The 19,364-nt window shown below is 37.6% G+C and overlaps 1 protein-coding gene across 4 annotated transcripts in view; it reads left to right on the top strand.

The window, feature by feature from the left end:
- The window catches only part of XPOT (exportin for tRNA), a 173,350-nt gene that overhangs the window by 151,049 nt on the left and 2,937 nt on the right, over positions 1-19,364 (top strand). For all 4 annotated transcript variants that reach the window (XM_013963896.2, XM_005680222.3, XM_018047990.1 and 1 more), the window contains 8 exons: positions 1,242-1,480; positions 2,379-2,664; positions 5,045-5,234; positions 12,223-12,339; positions 12,777-12,892; positions 13,596-13,643; positions 16,899-16,970; positions 19,264-19,320. In XM_013963896.2, coding sequence (XP_013819350.1) covers positions 1,242-1,480; positions 2,379-2,664; positions 5,045-5,234; positions 12,223-12,339; positions 12,777-12,892; positions 13,596-13,643; positions 16,899-16,970; positions 19,264-19,320 — 1,125 coding nt within the window. The remainder of the gene's footprint in view (positions 1-1,241; positions 1,481-2,378; positions 2,665-5,044; positions 5,235-12,222; positions 12,340-12,776; positions 12,893-13,595; positions 13,644-16,898; positions 16,971-19,263; positions 19,321-19,364) is intronic.

Below are 19,364 nucleotides of genomic sequence, written 5' to 3'. Positions count from 1 at the left end.
CTGATATCTGTTTTTGTGTAAAATGCTGGCAGTGTCAGCAAACTACTGACATTAACTTTTTTTTCATTTTGGTGAGAGTTATTAATGGAGCCACACTTGAAAAATGTTAAACATAAAATATTTTGTTTTTTAAAATAAGTATCAGTATTTAGAGTATATGGGTTATTTAATTTCATTGCATGAAAGGTTACTAGTGAATTATATGGTTAAATTTGCCTACATGCTAAAGAAATCTACATTAAAAGACTCATAGAACCATATTTAGCCATGCCATATTTATGGATATTAGAAATTTTTTGTTTTTCTTATTGCACATAGAAACAAGAACTTGTACTATGCCTGTAACCTTTTTTTAGTGTGTAAAAAGACTTGATTCACAGTGCTTTTACTGAATGTTGACTGCTTAATAGGGGTATAAATACTGTGTATTTATCTAACAACTTTAACTTTGTGATCTCAACTCCTAGAGCCGTGATTGGTCCTAGTGTTATTTAATAAGTGTTTTAGTTACTTCTAAAATAAGGACGTTCTCTTTTAAAAGATAGAAGATTCTTATATATGTATACACACACACACACACACATATAAAATATACATATACTTATATATATGTGTGTGTATATATATATATATAATAAGGCCACCACACAATTTATCTGAGACTAGGCTTGTAAATAATTTCCTAACAGGGAGTTTTATTGTTAGATGTAGAAGGGCTTCTGATATTTTCCCCTTCCCCCTGGCCTCTCAGATTGCATAAATGTGAAAAATAACAAAACTTAGTAATAAAATGGGTCAGTGGATGTTTGCTTACACTTGAATAAGATCTTTTCATTTGCAGTCTTATTTTCAAACGTGCAAAAGTAACAACTCGTGTATGTGTTTATTATGTGGCGTTTGTTGTTATTTAAATCTTAAACACTTTAAAATATTAATCTGTGTGGGCTTTGTCTTAACCTTCAAAGCACTTTGTGTAACTGACTTTTAGCCTTCTAACAACAGATAAATTTTATAAAAGTAAAACAAGTTAGAAAACTTGATTATTACATTACATGACCATTTATGATGTCGTCTCAATAGACCCCTCATCTTTTGACCTCTAATTCAGTTTATTTACAAGTACTCAATCTTCTTTTTATTAATGAGTTCATGTGATAGATTACATCTTCTGTCCCTCTTTTACTTTTAAATGGGAGGAACTGAACAAATTAAAACTTAAATAAGACTAAATTTCATTTTAGGAGAATGGTTACCAGTCTTTGTTGAGCAGCGACGATCAATTATTTATCTATGAGACAGCTGGAGTGCTAATTGTTAATAGTGAGTATCCAGCAGAGCGGAAGCAGGCATTAATGAGGAATCTGTTGACTCCACTCATGGAGAAGTTTAAAATTCTGTTAGAAAAATTGATGCTGGCACAGGACGAAGAAAGACAGGCATCTCTAGCAGACTGTCTCAACCATGCTGTTGGATTTGCTAGGTGAGTGTGATTGGTGAAGATTGGCATTTAAATTGGCGAAGTGATTTTCTCAATATATACAAAATCATTTACTTAGATTTTTCTATAACGAGGCATGTGTGTCATGTTTCCAAAACTGGATTGTCCAGAGAATTGTGTAAACATTTCTAAATTCATTAAATTAGGATATTTAGCTGAAGAAGGAAATAGATCTCATAACATTCTGCATTTCTGACTTGACATCTTTCTAAATCCTTAACTTCTCTGATTTCTCTGGTTTAAGTTGATAATGTATTTAAGGAGATTTGCTTAAGTATATATACCAATGACATCAGGGGATCTGTTATGGAATCTTAAAGAGAAGGTGCTGAGGCTTCTTATTAGTTGTTGCATTGTGTCCCAACCACCCACACTGTTGTTTCTCTCTCTACACATACTTCTTTATTGGTAAAGAATAACAGTATGAAAGTTACCGTGATTTTTAATTAGAAGCACTTAGAGAAAACTTCCATGCAAAAGCTTGTGTTAGAGATATTGTATAAATAACTCAATTCTAAGATTGTTTTCTAATATAAATTGGTGATTTACAGTTTGTGTAGTAGAGCCTATTCATAGTAAATAGATTTTTTTTTTTCTCTTTACTGCATATATTATCAGCAGGATTTTAGCAAAATATTTAGGTGGGCTCACATTTGAGAGATTTTATCAATTACATTTCATTCATTTAACTTGGGCCCTTTCTGGAATGGTAACTGGAGGCAACCATTAGCTAAAAGTGGACATAACTGTGACATGGAAAATAAAGAATTGGCTGCTTTGTTTTGTCAGTTTTATAATTTGTTGTACATTGTTGTTTATTACTCCATAAACCACTTGAAGAATAAACTTAAAACCAGTTACCTGATCATTGTTTATGTAGTCGAACCAGCAAAGCTTTCAGCAACAAGCAGACTGTGAAGCAATGTGGCTGTTCCGAAGTTTACCTGGACTGTTTACAGACGTTCTTGCCAGCTCTCAGTTGTCCCTTACAAAAGGATATTCTCAGGAGTGGAGTCCGCACTTTCCTTCATCGCATGATTATTTGCCTGGAGGAAGAAGTCCTTCCCTTCATTCCATCTGCTTCAGAACACATGCTCAAAGATTGTGAAGCAAAAGACCTCCAGGAATTCATTCCTCTCATCAACCAGATTACAGCCAAATTTAAGGTACCATACACCTTCAGAGGTCAGAGAATTTCCTGACTTTAAGATCTCCTGACTTTTATATTTCTCTTTAGATATATTTTAGCATTTGACTTTTTTTTTTTTTTTTAATATGAGTTATCTGAGGGCATGGAACATATGTATTTTTATCGTCCCAATGTCTACAATACTCCCTGACACTCAGGGCCTGATCAATAGATATTTAATAAGAATAGAGCTTTTCTGTTCTATGCAGCAGAAGAAAACTATTAGTTTGGTGTTTTAGAAAAGCAAATGAAACTGCATTGGATACTAAATGTCAACGAATAAGTTAAAAGCACTGTAATTTGGGTATTTAAGTAGTTTAAAAGTAATTCAATGTCCGTTTTACGTAAAAGGAAATTTAAGCAAAGCATAAGCTGGCTAGTGAAATTGGCTGACACTTAAGATAGTGTTTTCTATGTTCAAAATCTGTCCTGAGCATTTTCTTATACATTCATTTGAATTTTGTAACAACCTTGGAAGTTAAGTATTGTTCTTTTATAGATGAAGAAACTGAGACACTTAACTGAGAAGTTAAGGTATTTGCTTAAGGCCATGTAAAGCCTTCATAGAATTCAGTCATATAAATTCATTTTTAATTTAGCAGTGAAAGTGAAAGTCACTCAGCCATGTCTGACTCTTAGCTATCCATGAAATTCTCTGGGCCAGAATACTGGAGTGGGTAGCCTTTCCCTTCTCCAGGGGATCTTCCCAACCCAGGGAGAGAACCCAGGTCTTGTGCATTGCAGGCAGATTCTTACCAGCTGAGCCCCCACAAGGGAAGCCCAAGAATACTGGAGTGGGTAGCCTATCCCTTCTCCAGCAAATCTTCCCGACCCAGGAATCAAACCGGGGTCTCCTGCATTGCAGGTGGATTCTTTACCAACTGAGCTATCAGTTCAGTTCAGTCACTCAGTCGTGTCCGACTCTTTGCAACCCCATGAATCGCAGCACCCCAGGCCTCCCTGTCCATCACCATCTCCCGGAGTTCACTCAGACTCACGTCCATCGAGTCCGTGATGCCATCTAGCCATCTCATCCTTGGTTGTCCCCTTCTCCTCCTGCCCCCAATCCCTCCCAGCATCAGAGTCTTTTCCAGTGAGTCAACTCTTTGCATGAGGTGGCCAAAGTACTGGAGTTCCAGCTTTAGCATCATTCCTTCCAAAGAAATCCCAGGGCTGATCTCCTTCAGAACGGACTGGTTGGATCTCCTTGCAGTCCAAGGGACTCTCAAGAGTCTTCTCCAACACCACAGTTCAAAAGCATCAGTTCTTCGGCGCTCAGCCTTCTTCACAGTCCCAACTTTCACATCCATACATGACCACAGGAAAAACCGTAGCCTTGACTAGACGGACCTTAGTCGGCAAAGTAATGTCTCTGCTTTTGAATATACTATCTAGGTTGCTCATAACTTTTCTTCCAACGAGTAAGCGTCTTTTAATTTCATGGCTGCAGTCACCATCTGCATGATTTTGGAGCCCCCAAAAATAAAATCTGACACTGTTTCCACTGTTTCTCCATCTATTTCCCATGAAGTGATGGGACCAGATGCCATGATCTTCATTTTCTGAATGTTGAGCTTTAAGCCAACTTTTTTGCTCTCCTCTTTTACTTTGATCAAGAGGCTTTTTAGTTCCTCTTCACTTTCTGCCATAAGGGTGGTGTCATCTGCATATCTGAGGTTATTGATATTTCTCCCGGCAATCTTGATTCCAGCTTGTGTTTCTTCCAGTCCAGTGTTTCTCATGATGTACTCTGCATATAAGTTAAATAAGCAGGGTGACAATATACAACCTTGACGGACTCCTTTCCCTATTTGGAACCAGTCTGTTGTTCCATGTCCAGTTCTAACTGTTGCTTCCTGACCTGCATACAGATTTCTCAAGAGGCAGGTCAGGTGGTCTGGTATTCCCATCTCTTTCAGAATTTTCCACAGTTTATTGTTATCCACCCAGTCAAAGGCTTTGGCATAGTCAATAAAGCAGAAATAGCAGGTGGATTCTTTACCAACTGAGCTATCAAGGAAGCCCTAATTTAGCAGTGGAATTCATTTATTGAGAATTTAAATTTGACAATATTCCATGACAATATTTGATTGTGGAATATGTTTGATTCCATGTTACTTGAACCTGAGTCTTCAATTGTAAGAAATGGTTTGAACTTAATGATTTTTGAGGCTTTCAGTACTGTATATGCTGTGTAGATTTTTGTCTTAATATTGATGTTTGCTAGCTGAATTATATAAATATGTATCCTAAATATAGAAACTGGAAAAAAGCTTTGTGTAAAACATGTTTTTCCTAAATTTTAAGTTAGTAATTTTCTTATTTCTCAGATAGTAATAGTTGTTTCCTCTCTTCAGATACAGGTATCCCCATTTTTACAACAAATGTTCATGCCTCTTCTTCATGCAATATTTGAAGTTTTGCTCCGACCAGCAGAAGAAAACGACCAATCTGCTGCTTTAGAGAAGCAGATGTTGCGGAGGAGTTACTTTGCTTTTCTGCAAACAGTCACAGGCAGTGGAATGAGTGAAGTCATAGCAAATCAAGGTGGGGATGCATGCAGTGCCTAAATTGTCTGTTATTTGTCACAGTTTTGCATCTGTATGAGCAAGAGCTAGTTGAAGTAAACATTGAACTTTTTTTTTTATGATTTTATTTATTTATTTTTTTACTTTACAATATTGTGTTGGTTTTGACATGCATCAACATGAACCTGCCACAGGTGTACATGTGTTCCCCATCCTGAACCCACCTCCCTCCCTGTACCATCCCTCTGGGTCATCCCAGTGCACCAGCCCCAAGCATCCTGTATCATGCATTGAACCTGGACTGGTGATTCGTTTCATATATGATATTATACGTGTTTCAATGCCATTCTCCCAAATCGTCCCACCCTCTCCCTCTCCCGCAGAGTCCAAAAGACTTCTATATATCTGTGTCTCTTTTACTGTTGTGCATACAGGGTTATTACCATCTTTCTAAATTCCATATATATGCATTAGTATACTGTATTGGTTTTTTTCTTTCTGGCTTACTTCACTCTGTATAGTAGGCTCCAGTTTCATCCACCTCATTAGAACTGATTAAAATGTGTTCTTCTTAATGGCTAAGTAATACTCCATTGTGTATATGTACCACAGCTTTCTTGTCCATTCATCTGCTGATGGACATCTAGGTTGCTTCCATGTCCTGGCTATTATAAACAAACACTGAACTTTTGAAGTAGTTGTATGTTGGCCACAAGGATGACAGTTCATTATTATCAGAGTGGCGATCACTTTCACTTCAGCGCTCTTAGAATTTATTTGTATTCAGTTCCTGTTTTCCTAAACCAGTGTTCCTTTTTCTTTTTTTTTTAAGTTGACCAGCAATGTGTTAGCTTCAGATATACAGCCAAATGATTCAGTTATATACATATCCTTTTTCAGATTATTTTCCATTATAGGTTATTATAAGATACTGAATCTAGGTTCTTATTCTATATAGTAGGTCCTTATTGGTTATCTATTTCATACATTAGTAATGTATATCTGTTAATCTCATCAGTTAAGTTCAGTTGCTCAGTAGTGTCTGGCTCTCTGCGACCCTATGGACTGCAGCACGGCCAGGCCTCCCTGTCCATCACCAACTCCTGGAGCTTGCTCACACTCATGTTCATTGAGTCAGTGATGCCATCCAACCATCTCATCCTCTGTCATCCCCTTCTCCCACTTTCAATCTTTCCCAGCAGTTCTTCGCATCAGATGGCCAAAGTATTGGAGTTTCACCTTCAACATCAGTCCTTCCAATGAATATTCAGGATGCATTTCCTTTAGGAAGACTGGTTGGATCTCCTTGCAGTCCAAGGGACTCTAAAGAGCCTTCTCCAACACCACAGTTCAAAAGCATCAATTCTTTGGCGCTCAGTTTTCTTTATAGTTCAACTCTCACATCCATACATGACCACTGGAAAAACCATAGCTTTGACTAGACAGACCTTTGTTGGCAAAGCAATGTCTCTCCTTTTTAATATGCTATCGGAGAAGGCGATGGCACCCCACTCCAGAACTCTTGCCTGGAAAATCCCATGGGCGGAGGAGCCTGGTGGGCTGTAGTCCATGGAGTCTTGAAGAGTCGTACACGACTGAGCGACTTCACTTTCACTTTTCACTTTCATGCATTAGAGAAGGATATGACAACCCACTCCAGTGTTCTTGCCTGGAGAATCCCAGGGATGGGGGAGCCTGGTGGGCTGCTGTCTGTGGGGTCGCACGGAGTTGGACACGACTGAGGCGACTTAGCAGCAGCTAGGTTGGTCATAACTTCTCTTCCAGGGAGCACGTGTCTTTTAATTTCATGGCTGCAGTCACCACCTGCATGATTTTGGAGCCCCCCAAAATAGTTAGCCACTGTTTCCATTGTTTCTGCATCTACTTGCCATGAAGTAATGGGACCAAGATGCCATGATCTTAGTTTTCTGAATGTTGAGTTTTAAACCAACTTTTTCACTCTATCACTTTCATCAAGAGTCTCTTTAGTTCTTCTTCACTTTCTGCCATAAGGGTGGTATCATCTTCATATCTGAGGTTATTGATATTTCTCCCAGCAATCTTGATTCCAGCTTGTGCTTCCTCCAGCCCAACGTTTCTCATGATGTGCTCTGCATAGAAGTTAAGTAAGTAGGGTGACAGTATACATTGTTGACATACTCCTTTCTCAATTTGGAACCAGTCTGTTGTTCCATGTCCATTTCTAACTGTTGCTTCTTGAAAGTGAAAGTGAAGTTGCTCAGTTGTGTCTGACTCTTTGCAACCCCATGGATTGTAGCCTACCAGGCTTCTCCGTCTGTGGGATTTTCCAGGCAAGAGTACTGGAGTTGGTTGCCATTTCCTTCTCCAGGGGATCTTCCCGACCCAGGGATTGAACCCAGGTCTCCCGCATTGCAGGCAGATGCTTTACCCTCTGAGCCACTGCGTACAGATTTCTCAGGAGGTAGGTCAGGTGGTTTGGTATTCCCATCTGTTTCAGAATTTTCCAGTTTGTTGTGGTCCACACAGTCCAAGGCTTTGGCATAGTCAATAAAGCAGAAATAGATGTTTTTCTGGAACTCTTGCTTTTTTGATGATTGAACAGATGTTGGTAGTTTGATCTCTGGTTCCTCTGCCTTTTCTAAAACCAGCTTGAACATCTGGAAGTTCACGGTTTATGTGCTGTTGAAGCCTGGTTTGGAGAATTTTGAGCGTTACTTTGCAAGTGTATGAGATGAGTGCAATTGTGCAGTAGTTTGAACATTCTTTGGCATTGCCTTTCTTTGGGACTGGAATGAAAACTGACCTTTTCCAGTCCTGTGGCCACTGCTCAGTTTTCCAAATTTGCTGGTATACTGAGTGCAGTACTTTTACAGCATCATCTTTTAGGATTTGAAATAGTTTAATTGGAATTCCATCACCTCCACTAGCTTTGTTCTTAGTGATGCTTTCTAAGGTCCACTTGACTTCATGTTCCAGGATGTCTGTATCTAGTCCAGTAATCACACCATCATGGTTATCTGGGTCATGAAGATCTTTTTTGTATAGTTCTCCTGTGTATCTTGCCACCTCTTCTCAATATCTTCTGCTTCTGTTAGGTCAGTACCGTTTCTGTTCTTTATTGTGCCCATTTTTGCATGAAATGTTCCCTTGGCATCTCTGATTTTCTTGAAGAGATCCCTAGAGTTTATAGCTTAATCTCATACCCCTGATTTATTCCTCCCCACTTCCTCTTTGGTAACCATAAGTTTTTTATGTCTATGAGTCTTGTTTCTTATTTGTAAATAAGCTCATTTGTGTCATGTTTTAGACTCCACATATAAGTGGTATCATATAATACTTGTCTTTCTCTGTCTGACCCACTTTACCTAGTAGGATAGTCTCTAGGTTCATCCATGTTGCTGCAGATTGAAATATTCCACTATTTTTGATGACTGAGTATATCCCATTGTATATATAACCTACATCTTTATCCATTCATCTTTTGGTAGACATTTAGGTTGCTTCCATGTTTGGGCTTTTGTAAATAGTGCTGCTGTGAACATTGTTGTGCATCTTTCTTTTCAAATTAGAGTTTTCATCTTTTCTGGGTATATGGCCAGGAGTGGGATTGCTGGATTACACGGTAACTCCACGTATAGTTTTCTAAGAACCTCCATAGTGTTATCCATACTGGCTGCACCAGTGTACATTGCCACCATCAGTGTAGAAGAGCTACCTTTTTTCCATACGCTCTCCAGCCTGTATTATTTGGAGGCTTTTTGGTGATAGCCATTCTGTGAGGTGATAACCTCATTGTAGTTTTGATTTACATTTCTCTAATAATTAGCAATGTTGCACATCTTTTTAATGTGCTTCTTGACCATCTGTTTGTCTTTGAAGAAATGTCTATTTAGGTTTTCTGCCCAGTTTTTGATGGGGTTGTTTATTTTTTTGTTATTGAGTACTGTGAACTGTTTGCATATTTTGGATTTAAGCCCTCATCAATCTCATAACTTGCAAATATTTTCTTCCAGTCTACTCATTTCATTTATGATTTACTTTGCTGTGCAAATGCCGATAAGTTTGTTTAGGTTCCATTTATTTTTGCTTTTATTTCTTTTGCTTTGGGAGACTGACCTAAGAAAATATTGCTGTGATTTAGTTTGATGGTGTCATGTCTTATATTTAGGTTTTTAAGCCATTTTGCGTTTATTTTTGTGTACAGCATGAGGGAATGTTCTAACTTGACTGATTAACAAGTGGCTGTCTAGCTTTCTCAACACGACTTACCAAAGAGACTGTCTTTTTCTATTGTATAATCTTGCCTTTGTGGATTAATTGACTGTAGGTGTTTGTGTGTTTCTCTGGCTTCTGTTTGGTTTCATTGATCTGTATGTTCGTTTTTGTGCCGTTATAATGCTGTTTTTACTACAGTAGCTCTGTAGTGTTGTTGGAAGTCTGGGAGGGGTGTGCCTCCAGCTTTGTTCTTTCTTCTGTTTTTTTCCAGGATTGCTTTGGCAATTCTGGGTCTTTTATGGTTCCATATAAATTTTAGTGGTATTTCTTCTAATTCTTCAAAAAATACCATGGGTAATTTGATAGAAATTGTATTAAATCCATAGGTAACTTTGGGTAGTATGGTCATTCTAACAATATTCTTCCAAACCAAGAACATGGGATATCTTTCCATTTCTTTGAATCATCTTCAGTTTCCATTATCAATTTTTTATAGTCCTCAGCGTATAGATCTTTTACCTCCTTGGTAGGTTTATTTATTGGTTGTGGTTTTTTACATTTTTTTGGACACAATCTCAAGTGTGATTGTTTTTTGCTTTTTCTGAAATTATTAACGAAATGTGACAGATTTCTATATATTAGACTTGTATCCTGCTGCCTTGCTGAACTCATTTATTCTAATATATTTTTTTGTGGAGTCCTTCAGGTTTTCAATATAGAACATCATGTCATCTGCCTATAATGACGGTTTCACCTCTCCCTTCCAGTATGGATACCACCTTTTCTTTCTTTCTTTCTTTCTTTTTTGTCTAATTGCTGTGGCTGAGACTTCCAATATTATATTGACTAGAAGTGGTGAGGATGAACATTCTTCTCTTTCTCCAAAATTGAGCAGGAAGGTTTTTGGCTTTTCACCACTGAGTATTACATTCACTGTGGGTTTGTTATAAATGGCTTTTATTATGTTGAGATATACTCCTTCTGTACTCACACTGGTGAGAGTTTTTACCATGAAGGGATGTTGATTTTACCAGATGCTTTTTCTGAATCCACTGAGATAATCATGTGGTTTTTGTCTTTTCTTTTATTGGGGTGGTATGTCACATTGATTGATTTGCATATATTGAACCATCCTTGTGACCCTGAAATAAATCTTACTTGATCATGGAGTATAATCCTTTTTATGTGTTATTGGCTTCAGTTTGCTAATATTTTGTTGAGGATTTTTGTGTCTACAGTCATCAAAGATACCAGCCTATAATTTTCTTTTTTTGTAGTGTCTTTGTCTGGGTATCAGGGTGATGATGGCTTCATAGAATGACGTTGGTAGTGTCCCCTCTTTGGTCTTTTGGAAGAACTTTAAAAAGATAGGTGTAAGTTCTTTGTCTGTTTGGTAGAATTCCCCAGTGAAGCTGAATGGTCCTGGACTTTTTTTGCCATGAGTTTTTTTTTTAAGACAGATTCTATTTCACTTCTAACAATCAGTCTGTTGAAGTTACCTGTTTCTTCTTAATTCAGATTTGGTAGGCTGTATGTCTCTAGAAATTTTTCCATTTCTTCTAGGTTGTCCATTTTGTTGCTATATAACTGTAATATTATGATTTTTTTTAAATTTCTGTAGTACTGGTTGTTATTTTTCATTTTTCATTTTGTTTATTTGAATCCTTTTCCTTCTTGATGAGACCAGCTACAGGTTTGTTGATTTTGTTTATCCCTTCCGAAAAACCATCTCCTGCTTTTATTGCCTTTTTAATCTTTCTTAATCTCTATTTAATCTGTGTCTTCTCTCTGATATTTGTTTCCTTCCTTCTGTTGACTTCAGGATTTGTTTGTTCTTGTTCTAATTCTTTTAGGTGGTAGGTCACATTGTTTGAGACTTTTCTTGTGTTTTTGAGGAAGGCCTAGATCATGAGGAACTTCTGTCTTAAGGCTGCTCTTGCTGCATCCTGTGGGTTTTTGTATGGTAGTTTTTCATTATCACTTGCTTCGGTATTCTTTTTTCTTTTTTCTTCTTTGATTTCCTCATTGACCCATTGGTTTTTTAGTAGCATGTTGTTTCGTTTCCACAGTTGTTTTTGTGTGTGTGTGTGTTTTCTGTGTTTTTTTGTTTGTTTTTTTGAGTCCCTGGTGGCTCAGAGGTTAAAGCATCTGCCTGCAATGCGGGAGACCTGGGTTCGATCCCTGGGTCAGAAAGATCCCCTGGAGTTGTTTTTCATTTTTCTTTCTGTGATTGATCTCTAGTTTCATGCCATTGTGGTCAGAAAAGATACTTGAAATAATTTCTATCCTTTTATATTTACTGTGGCTTGGTTGTGTGTTCCAGTATGTGTTTTAGTCTAGAGAATGTGCTTTGTTTGCCTAAAGCTATATTAGTTGATTCCTTCATAGTGTAATACTGTGATGGCTTCTTGCTAGAATTGACCTGACAATTGAATCTTACTGTCCACTTTGCTTTTTTTTTTTAAATTAACACATTAGTGTCTGGGGGATTTTTGCAGAAATTTAATGACTGTGGCCAGCAATTAGTTATGTAACTGAATATTGAATTGTCTCTGGTCAATAAGCTATCAAAAATGGACTACAGGGGTCCACATAGAGAATTTTGCTATATGGAAGTCCAGAGGGCGGGATAATGAGGGAATAGTAATTTTTCAATGTTTTATACTTGAAATTTAGAGAGCCAGGATAATAAAAATTGAGGGCTCTTATCAACCCTGTAAATGCTTTTGTCTTGTTACTATATATGAAATCAGAACTTCAGATTGCCTTTCTAGTTCTTTTTCAGATTGAGCTCGGGTTTTTCTCTTCAGGTGCAGAGAATGTAGAACGAGTGCTGGTTACTGTTATTCAAGGAGCAGTAGAATATCCAGATCCCATTGCTCAGAAAACATGTTTTATTATCCTTTCCAAGTTGGTAGAACTCTGGGGTAAGATAATTCTTTTTTAAAAAATCTTGGGGCTTCCCCTGGTGTCTCAGTGGTAAAAGAATCTGCCTGCCAATGCAGGAGATACAGGTTTGATCCCTGATCCAGGAAGATCCCACATGCCTTGGAGCAACTAAGCCCGTGCATCACAACTATTGAGCCTGTGCTCAAGAGCCCAGGAGCTGCAACTGCTGAAGCCTGCATGCCGTAGGGCCCGTGCCTCAACAGAGAAAAGCCCACGCAGCAACAAAGACCCATCGCAGTCAAAAATAAATAAAATTTTTAAAAAAATTCTTCATTCCCCAACCTGTTTCCTAAGACGAGAGATGAAATGGGATCCTAGTCCTAACATAGACAGGCGCTGGGAGTTGATTTTCACTGGTGATAAATTAAATGACTTCATTATTATACAAGATGAAAATTTGAATTTTTCTTAACAGGAGGTAAAGATGGACCAGTGGGATTTGCTGATTTTGTTTATAAGCACATTGTCCCTGCATGTTTCCTAGCACCTTTAAAACAAACCTTTGATCTGGCAGATGCACAAACAGTATTGGTAAGCACCTAGGAATCTCTTTAGACCTTCTTAGATCTCATGTATTCTAATTCACAATTTCTTCCTTAATGCCAGGCTGATTATATTAGATTTCAGTGCCTTTAAAAAATAATAATAATTTCAAATTAGAATATTCATTAAAAAAATTTTTTTAAACATTGATGATACCATTTGGACCTTTTGTGAATTCTTCCTAAATCTTGATATTAAAGCTAACTGTATAAAATGTAGCTCCTGCAATTTTAACAACCAGGACTTTTTCTAGGACTGTGAAAGGGTACACGATGCAAACATTCTTTAAAGCTTGATTGGGTTACTAGTTTCCTGCCACTTCTTTCATTCTAAAACTTGTGCTTAATGTTGTTTTCTTTTTTTCTTAATCATTAAGAGAGTAACTTTCTCTTCCTCATTTGCTAGTTTCCCCAAATCTCATCTTTAGAATGCTTAATGTCAAGCAGTTGCCCTTTATTCATTTCCCTAGGACCAAGTAAAAGCTTGATTTCTTAATTATAATGCACTACATTAAGACAGTAGTTTTGTATTTTTCTGTCTAACTCATTTGTTCCTTTTGCCTGTCTGTTACCATTCCTTTCTCCATCTTTTCTTTGGCAGTAAATGTTAGTGAACAGTGGCGAGGGAAAGAAATGTAGGATCAGTATTTAAGAATTGACTGTATTAAATTTCTTAAACTTGCTCTTCATAGGCTTTATCTGAGTGTGCGGTGACACTGAAAACAATTCATCTCAAACGGGTAAGCTTTGTACTTCCTGCCCCCTTATTTTCAGCTTGCATGTTTATTTTTTATAGTTTTAATTGCGTATGTCTTATTCTTGAAAACTATCTTTTATGAAAATTGATTAACTTTGCTTTCGACTATCTTGGATGTGAGGGTGGGGTTGAACGAAAGAAGTAGTATCTTTTATTGTCTTTCACATTTGGGATAACCAGAAAGTTAAAATGTATATTTGTTTGGTTTGACAAATAATAAGAAAAATCTTAACCAGAATTTCACAATCCCCGGTTTCACTACCTGGTAGGTTCTTCACAGATTTGTCCAACTTCTTAGTGTTACCAATTGGTTAGAGCACTTCACTACTTCAGAAGTTTGTAGTCCCCTTGTTAACCTAACAATTTGTATAAATCATAAGTGATTCTGGGCTGAATCTAGCTGGTGTGTTGTTTGCTTTATATAGTGTTTTTAATTAGGGAGTTGATTGCCAGCATTTGAAAATAGGTCCTTTTTTAAATTTTTAAACAAAGATTTCTGTCTCTGACTTCTCAAAGCCAGGATGCCCGGACAGGACTAGCAGTCCCTCATAGCTGAAGTCATCTAGTGAGCAGCACCTTCCCTCAACCACCCAAAATAAACACGTGAGGTTTTGTTCAGAGTCTCCATACATCCCACTCCCTCGTTTGAACTTAAATTTTTGATTCCAAGAGAGACTTGAAGGGTTTTCAATCCAGCATTTTCTCTACACCTATTATGTGCTAGGGAGGAAAGGGCTATGTGTTTGGGGCAGCAAGGGTCCTGTATAAACATGAATAAAAAGTGCCCCAACATTTGTGGAGCTTAGAATCGGGCTTCCCTGGTAGCTCAGCTGGTAAAGAATCCGCCTGCAATGTGGGAGACCTGGGTTCAGTCCCTGGGTTGGGAAGATTCCCCTGGAGAAGGGAACAGCTACTCACTCTAGTATTCTGGCCTGGAGAATTCCATGGGCTGTCCATGAGGTCACAAAGAGTCGGACACGACTATGTAACTTTCACTTAGAATCGGGGAGACCAATACTTAAAAACTCAATTGGATGTGTTAAGTAAGTACTTTAATAGAGGTATAGTAAATTAATCCATTTGTATTAAATGTAACGTGGTGGGACTAAAGATGAATGAGCAGATCTGCCCAGGCAGTATATAAGTCAGTACTAAAAAGAGGGAGTATTTTTCTGTTTTTTTATAGACTGTGAAACAACTGTGGATTCATTAGACTGACCAGGAGGAGCTGGCACTCTGGGCAAAGATACTGTGACAGGTGTAGGAAGACAGATCAGGTGTTGCAGTGTAGAGTTAGTGACGAATAATGTTATCCTGTTTAACTAAAGTATAGGGGTAGAATAGCTAAAAACCGAATTGGGACTAGGTATGTGTTTCATGTGAGAAGTTGGGAAGTCAGTAGGCAGTGATTGTAATTTAGAATAGCTAGGTAGAAAAAATGTACACAGAACACTTAGAAACATGAGTCAAAAGCAGTTAGAACTAAATACTGGTTTTGGAGTTCTCAGGTTGTAGTTTGTTAAGATGGAGTAGTAGGAATGAATGAGACTTTCTAAGACCAGGACAGAAAGAACTTTGGCTAAAGCAAGAGTCAACAGAAAGCTAGAACCAAAGGCATGAAAGTTAGGGAATAGAGTCATGAAAGAGAAGACTGGTTAACATTGTTGGATGCTAGAGAGTCAAGGAGAATGAGGAATAGCAGACAGTAAGAATGATATTTACAATTCAGAAGTGTTTATCTTGTCCTCAGAGTTGTTCTTTAGACACACAGAATTGAATCGAGTGGAACATTATATTTGAAAATTATTTACTTCATTTTTCTATTTTCTCATTTATTTACCTGACTGATATCCTCTTGAGGTCAAAGTTTACGTTTCCTCATTAAAAAAAAACGAAAACAAAACTGTACTCCCATTTTTAAGTGGTAACAGTGGAGTTGTATGCAGTGATGAGCAGTGAATGGGCGATTAGTACAGGGAGAGGAATAGAATAAAGAAATGAGAAGGAAAGTAGAAGTGATATGAGAAACTTGCACAAACAGCCCAGTATTATCTCCTCTCAGGAACAAGTGTCCTTAGAAGGATCGTTAAATTGTGACCTGGATTGATCAGGCTAGTGGGTCAGGAGTCAAGGTAGATAAGGAAACATAAAGAAAGCCTTTGATTCAGGAGCAATAATGTTAACAAGAAATCCAGATATTAATGCAGGGAGAAGTACATTGAGGAGAGTTGGATTGCTTTTGTTTTGATAGCATCCTTTCAGTTGTACTAGGTTGGAGTAATCAACATTTAAAGCATTTAAGTTAAATTCAAGTTTGAAGATGAAATTAGCAGGGATTTTGTTTGCTTGTTTTCTGAGTATTGGATTTATTGCATTCGGTTGAGGCCACTGTCTCAGCAACAGAGTGCTATAAGAAAGGCGTTCTCAAACTGTGTCCTAAGTCCTTTGTAGGTGTTGAGAAGGGGTGGAGATTAGGGGTGAGTTTGTGGAACTCTTCTCCCCTCCCTCTGCCAAGTTTACCCTTAAAAAGCCAGATAACTATTCCGAAAGTTTTAGCATCTAGAAGTACTAGCAGTTGGCAACAAAGAACAATGGTTTAAGATATCAAATGACCTGCTCTTTATTTAGTATTTAGTACAGACTTAATTAACAGAAACTGGACAAATCACCCATCTTCCTGTGTCTTAGTTTCCTCACCTGGCTACTAAATTCCTGTTTCCTAGTTTATTGAACAGGAAGAAGGAGGTGTGCTTTTATTGCTGTTATCTCCTATGTAGCATTTATTCTTTCTTGCTTATATTTTCATTTCTAAAGATGTTAACTTCCCTGGCACTACCCTCAGGCTTCCCCCAGCGTGCTGGTAGTCCACTCTGATAGATTGGGAGCACCTCTCTTTGCTTTCTTGTTCAGTCCTGTGAGTCAGACTCTGGTTTTGTGATCTCTTGCATTTAAAAGAATATTTGTTGAGTCATTAGCACCGCGTAACACTGCGTAATGTTAATATGTCCTGAGTGCTAAGTGTTATTCTAGCAGCTTTACGTTTGTTAACTGATCCAATCCTCACAATAACTCCATTTTTTCAGAAACTGAGGCTCAGGGAGATTAAGTAACCTACCCAAGTTACTAGAAGTTAGCTAGAGCCAGGCTTCAAAGCAGTCTGGCTTTAGAATCTGTGTTCTTAATCAAAATACCATATTGTATTTAAAGTATTCACATATTGTTCCAATTTAATTTTCAGGGCCCAGAATGTGTTCAGTATCTTCAACAGGAATACCTGCCTTCCTTGCAAGTAGCTCCAGAGATAATTCAGGTAAGAGCTGTTGTAGCAGATTTTCCTCTTAATCTTAATTAAAGAAGTTGTTGTTTAGTCCCTAAGTCATGTCCAATTCTTTGTGATCCCATGGATTGGAGCCCACAAGGCTCCTCTCTCCATGGGATTTCCTAGGCAAGAATACTGGAGTGGGTGGCCATTTTCTTCTCCAAGGGATTTTCCCAACCCAGGGATTGAACCTGCATCTCCTGCTTGGCAGGTAGATTCTTTACTACTGAGCCACTGTAATTCAATTTAAATTTTGATTGGAGAAAGCCAAACCTGGAAGTTCCCTGGTGGTCCAGTGGTTAAGACTTCACCTTCTGGTGCAGGGGGTACAGGTTCCATCCCTGGTCAGGAAGCTAAGGTCCCACATACCTCTTGGCCAAAAGACCAAAACGTAATCATTATTGTAACAAAATCAATAAAAAGGCTTTAAAAGAAAAAAGAAAGCCAGAACTATTACATTCACCTTGACTTAATACACATAGGATAGCCAAAGTCCAAACATCAGAGGGTCTGTGAAATTGAATGGGGGAAAAAAATGTCTTTTTCTTTTCCGTCTAACAGAAATTTAATTTCCTACCATTGTGTAGGTGACAGATCATAATAATATTCACATTGCCTGTGACTTTGTCACTCATAGGAATCACAGATATTTTTATATCACATTACATTGTCCCAGAGATCTTGAAATAGCCACTAGACCTTGTTATCTAAGTCAGTAAGTCTTATTATTCTGCCACATATCACAAATATATTTCATAAGCATAATTCATTATCATTAGTTTGCTTTGTAACCCCATGTATTTTAAGAGTATTTTTTAAAACATTCTGAAAGTGGTCTAATAGGCTCCCCAGACTGCCAGAAGGGACTGTGGCACATGAGTGCATGGTCTGAAGGTTTGTACCAGGTGGTTAATTTTACACAGGCCAAGCTCACCTGTGCTTAGCTTGTGAATTTGAAATCATATTTTGAGGTAAGTGGCACATTTTTATGATGGCATTCAGTTGTTCTCTGAGCATCTAGTTATCCAGACCTCTTGTGCAATAGCACATAGTTCTAATGAGGTATCAAAGTCCCGATTGAAACTAGAGTTAGGATCTCTTGTGTAGATTCTTAGGATTGTTTCTTCATCAATAGTATTTAATAATGCTGTTTTATAAAAGGCACTAAAAAACTGAATGAAAAATAGACCTCACATAAAAATACTCACAAAATTAATTTTTAATTTATGGTCTCTAATTTTATGACATATCTTTAACTTGGGTGTTAAGTTTCTCATTTACCATTTGTTACATAAGTAAATTAATATTTTATAAAAAGATATGCTACTAATTACTTATGATCTTAATGCATCAGGAACAGAAATATACCACTCAATGTTGAAGAGCTCAAATAGTTTCCTAGGTTCCTAAATGAAGCAAAGTTATTATATTTCTATCTAATAATTTGCTTGTAAAAGATAATGATTCCCAGTTTTCCCTTTTCTCATATGGCATCTGACTGCGCTTCTTGAACAATTCTGTTGAGGAGAATTTTCTCTTTTTCGTTTGGTCTGGCTCCTCGCAGTTACCCTTTTACTAGATGAGAACAGCCATAGCCATGTAATTTTTGTCCCACTCACCCTTCTGAGGCAAGAGTCCATCTTCCCCAGAGCATCCATGTTCTCTAACGTGAAAACAGCCTGTCTGAAAAGTATTACATTTGAAAATGTCTTATAACCTTTTTGGTGAGGAACTGTTCAGGTTAATTTTGATAAATTATAATATGAATACTGAAGATGTGAAGCAACCTGAATGTCTGTTGATGGGTGAATGGATAAGCCAAATGTGGTATATACATAGAACAGATATGGTTCAGCCTTTAAAACAAAAAGGGAAATTTTGTTGTATGCTACAACATGGATGAACCTTGAGGACGTTACGCTAAATGAAATAAGCCAATCACAAAAACAGATATTATTCCACTTAAATGAAGTATCTAAAGTGGTCAAACTCTTAGAAAACAGAAGGTAGAATGTTGGTGGCCAGGGGGTGGGGGCTGGGGAGAAAGGGGGGAACGGGGACTTTTCAGTGGGTGTGGAGTTTTAGTTTTGCAAGATGAAAAATTCTTGAAATCTGGTGCATGACAGTGCATATAGTTAACAGTGCTGTACCGTATATGTGGTTAAGATGGTCAGTTTTATGATTTTATTATCACAATTTTAAAAGAATATTGTGGTTTTGAATTTTGATGAATTTACTACAAATGACTCATTCTTTTATCTCTCCTCCCCTCCTGGCCCCTCAGGAGTTTTGTCAAGCACTTCAGCAGCCTGATGCTAAAGTTTTTAAAAACTACTTAAAGGTAGGTATTTGGAAAACTTACATATCTTCATACAATTAGGTGGT

Source organism: Capra hircus, chromosome 5, assembly GCF_001704415.2.
Source record: "Capra hircus breed San Clemente chromosome 5, ASM170441v1, whole genome shotgun sequence".
Taxonomy (NCBI): domain Eukaryota; kingdom Metazoa; phylum Chordata; class Mammalia; order Artiodactyla; family Bovidae; genus Capra; species Capra hircus.
Note: the sequence above shows the minus strand (reverse complement) of the source record. Positions and strands in the feature narration are given on the sequence as shown.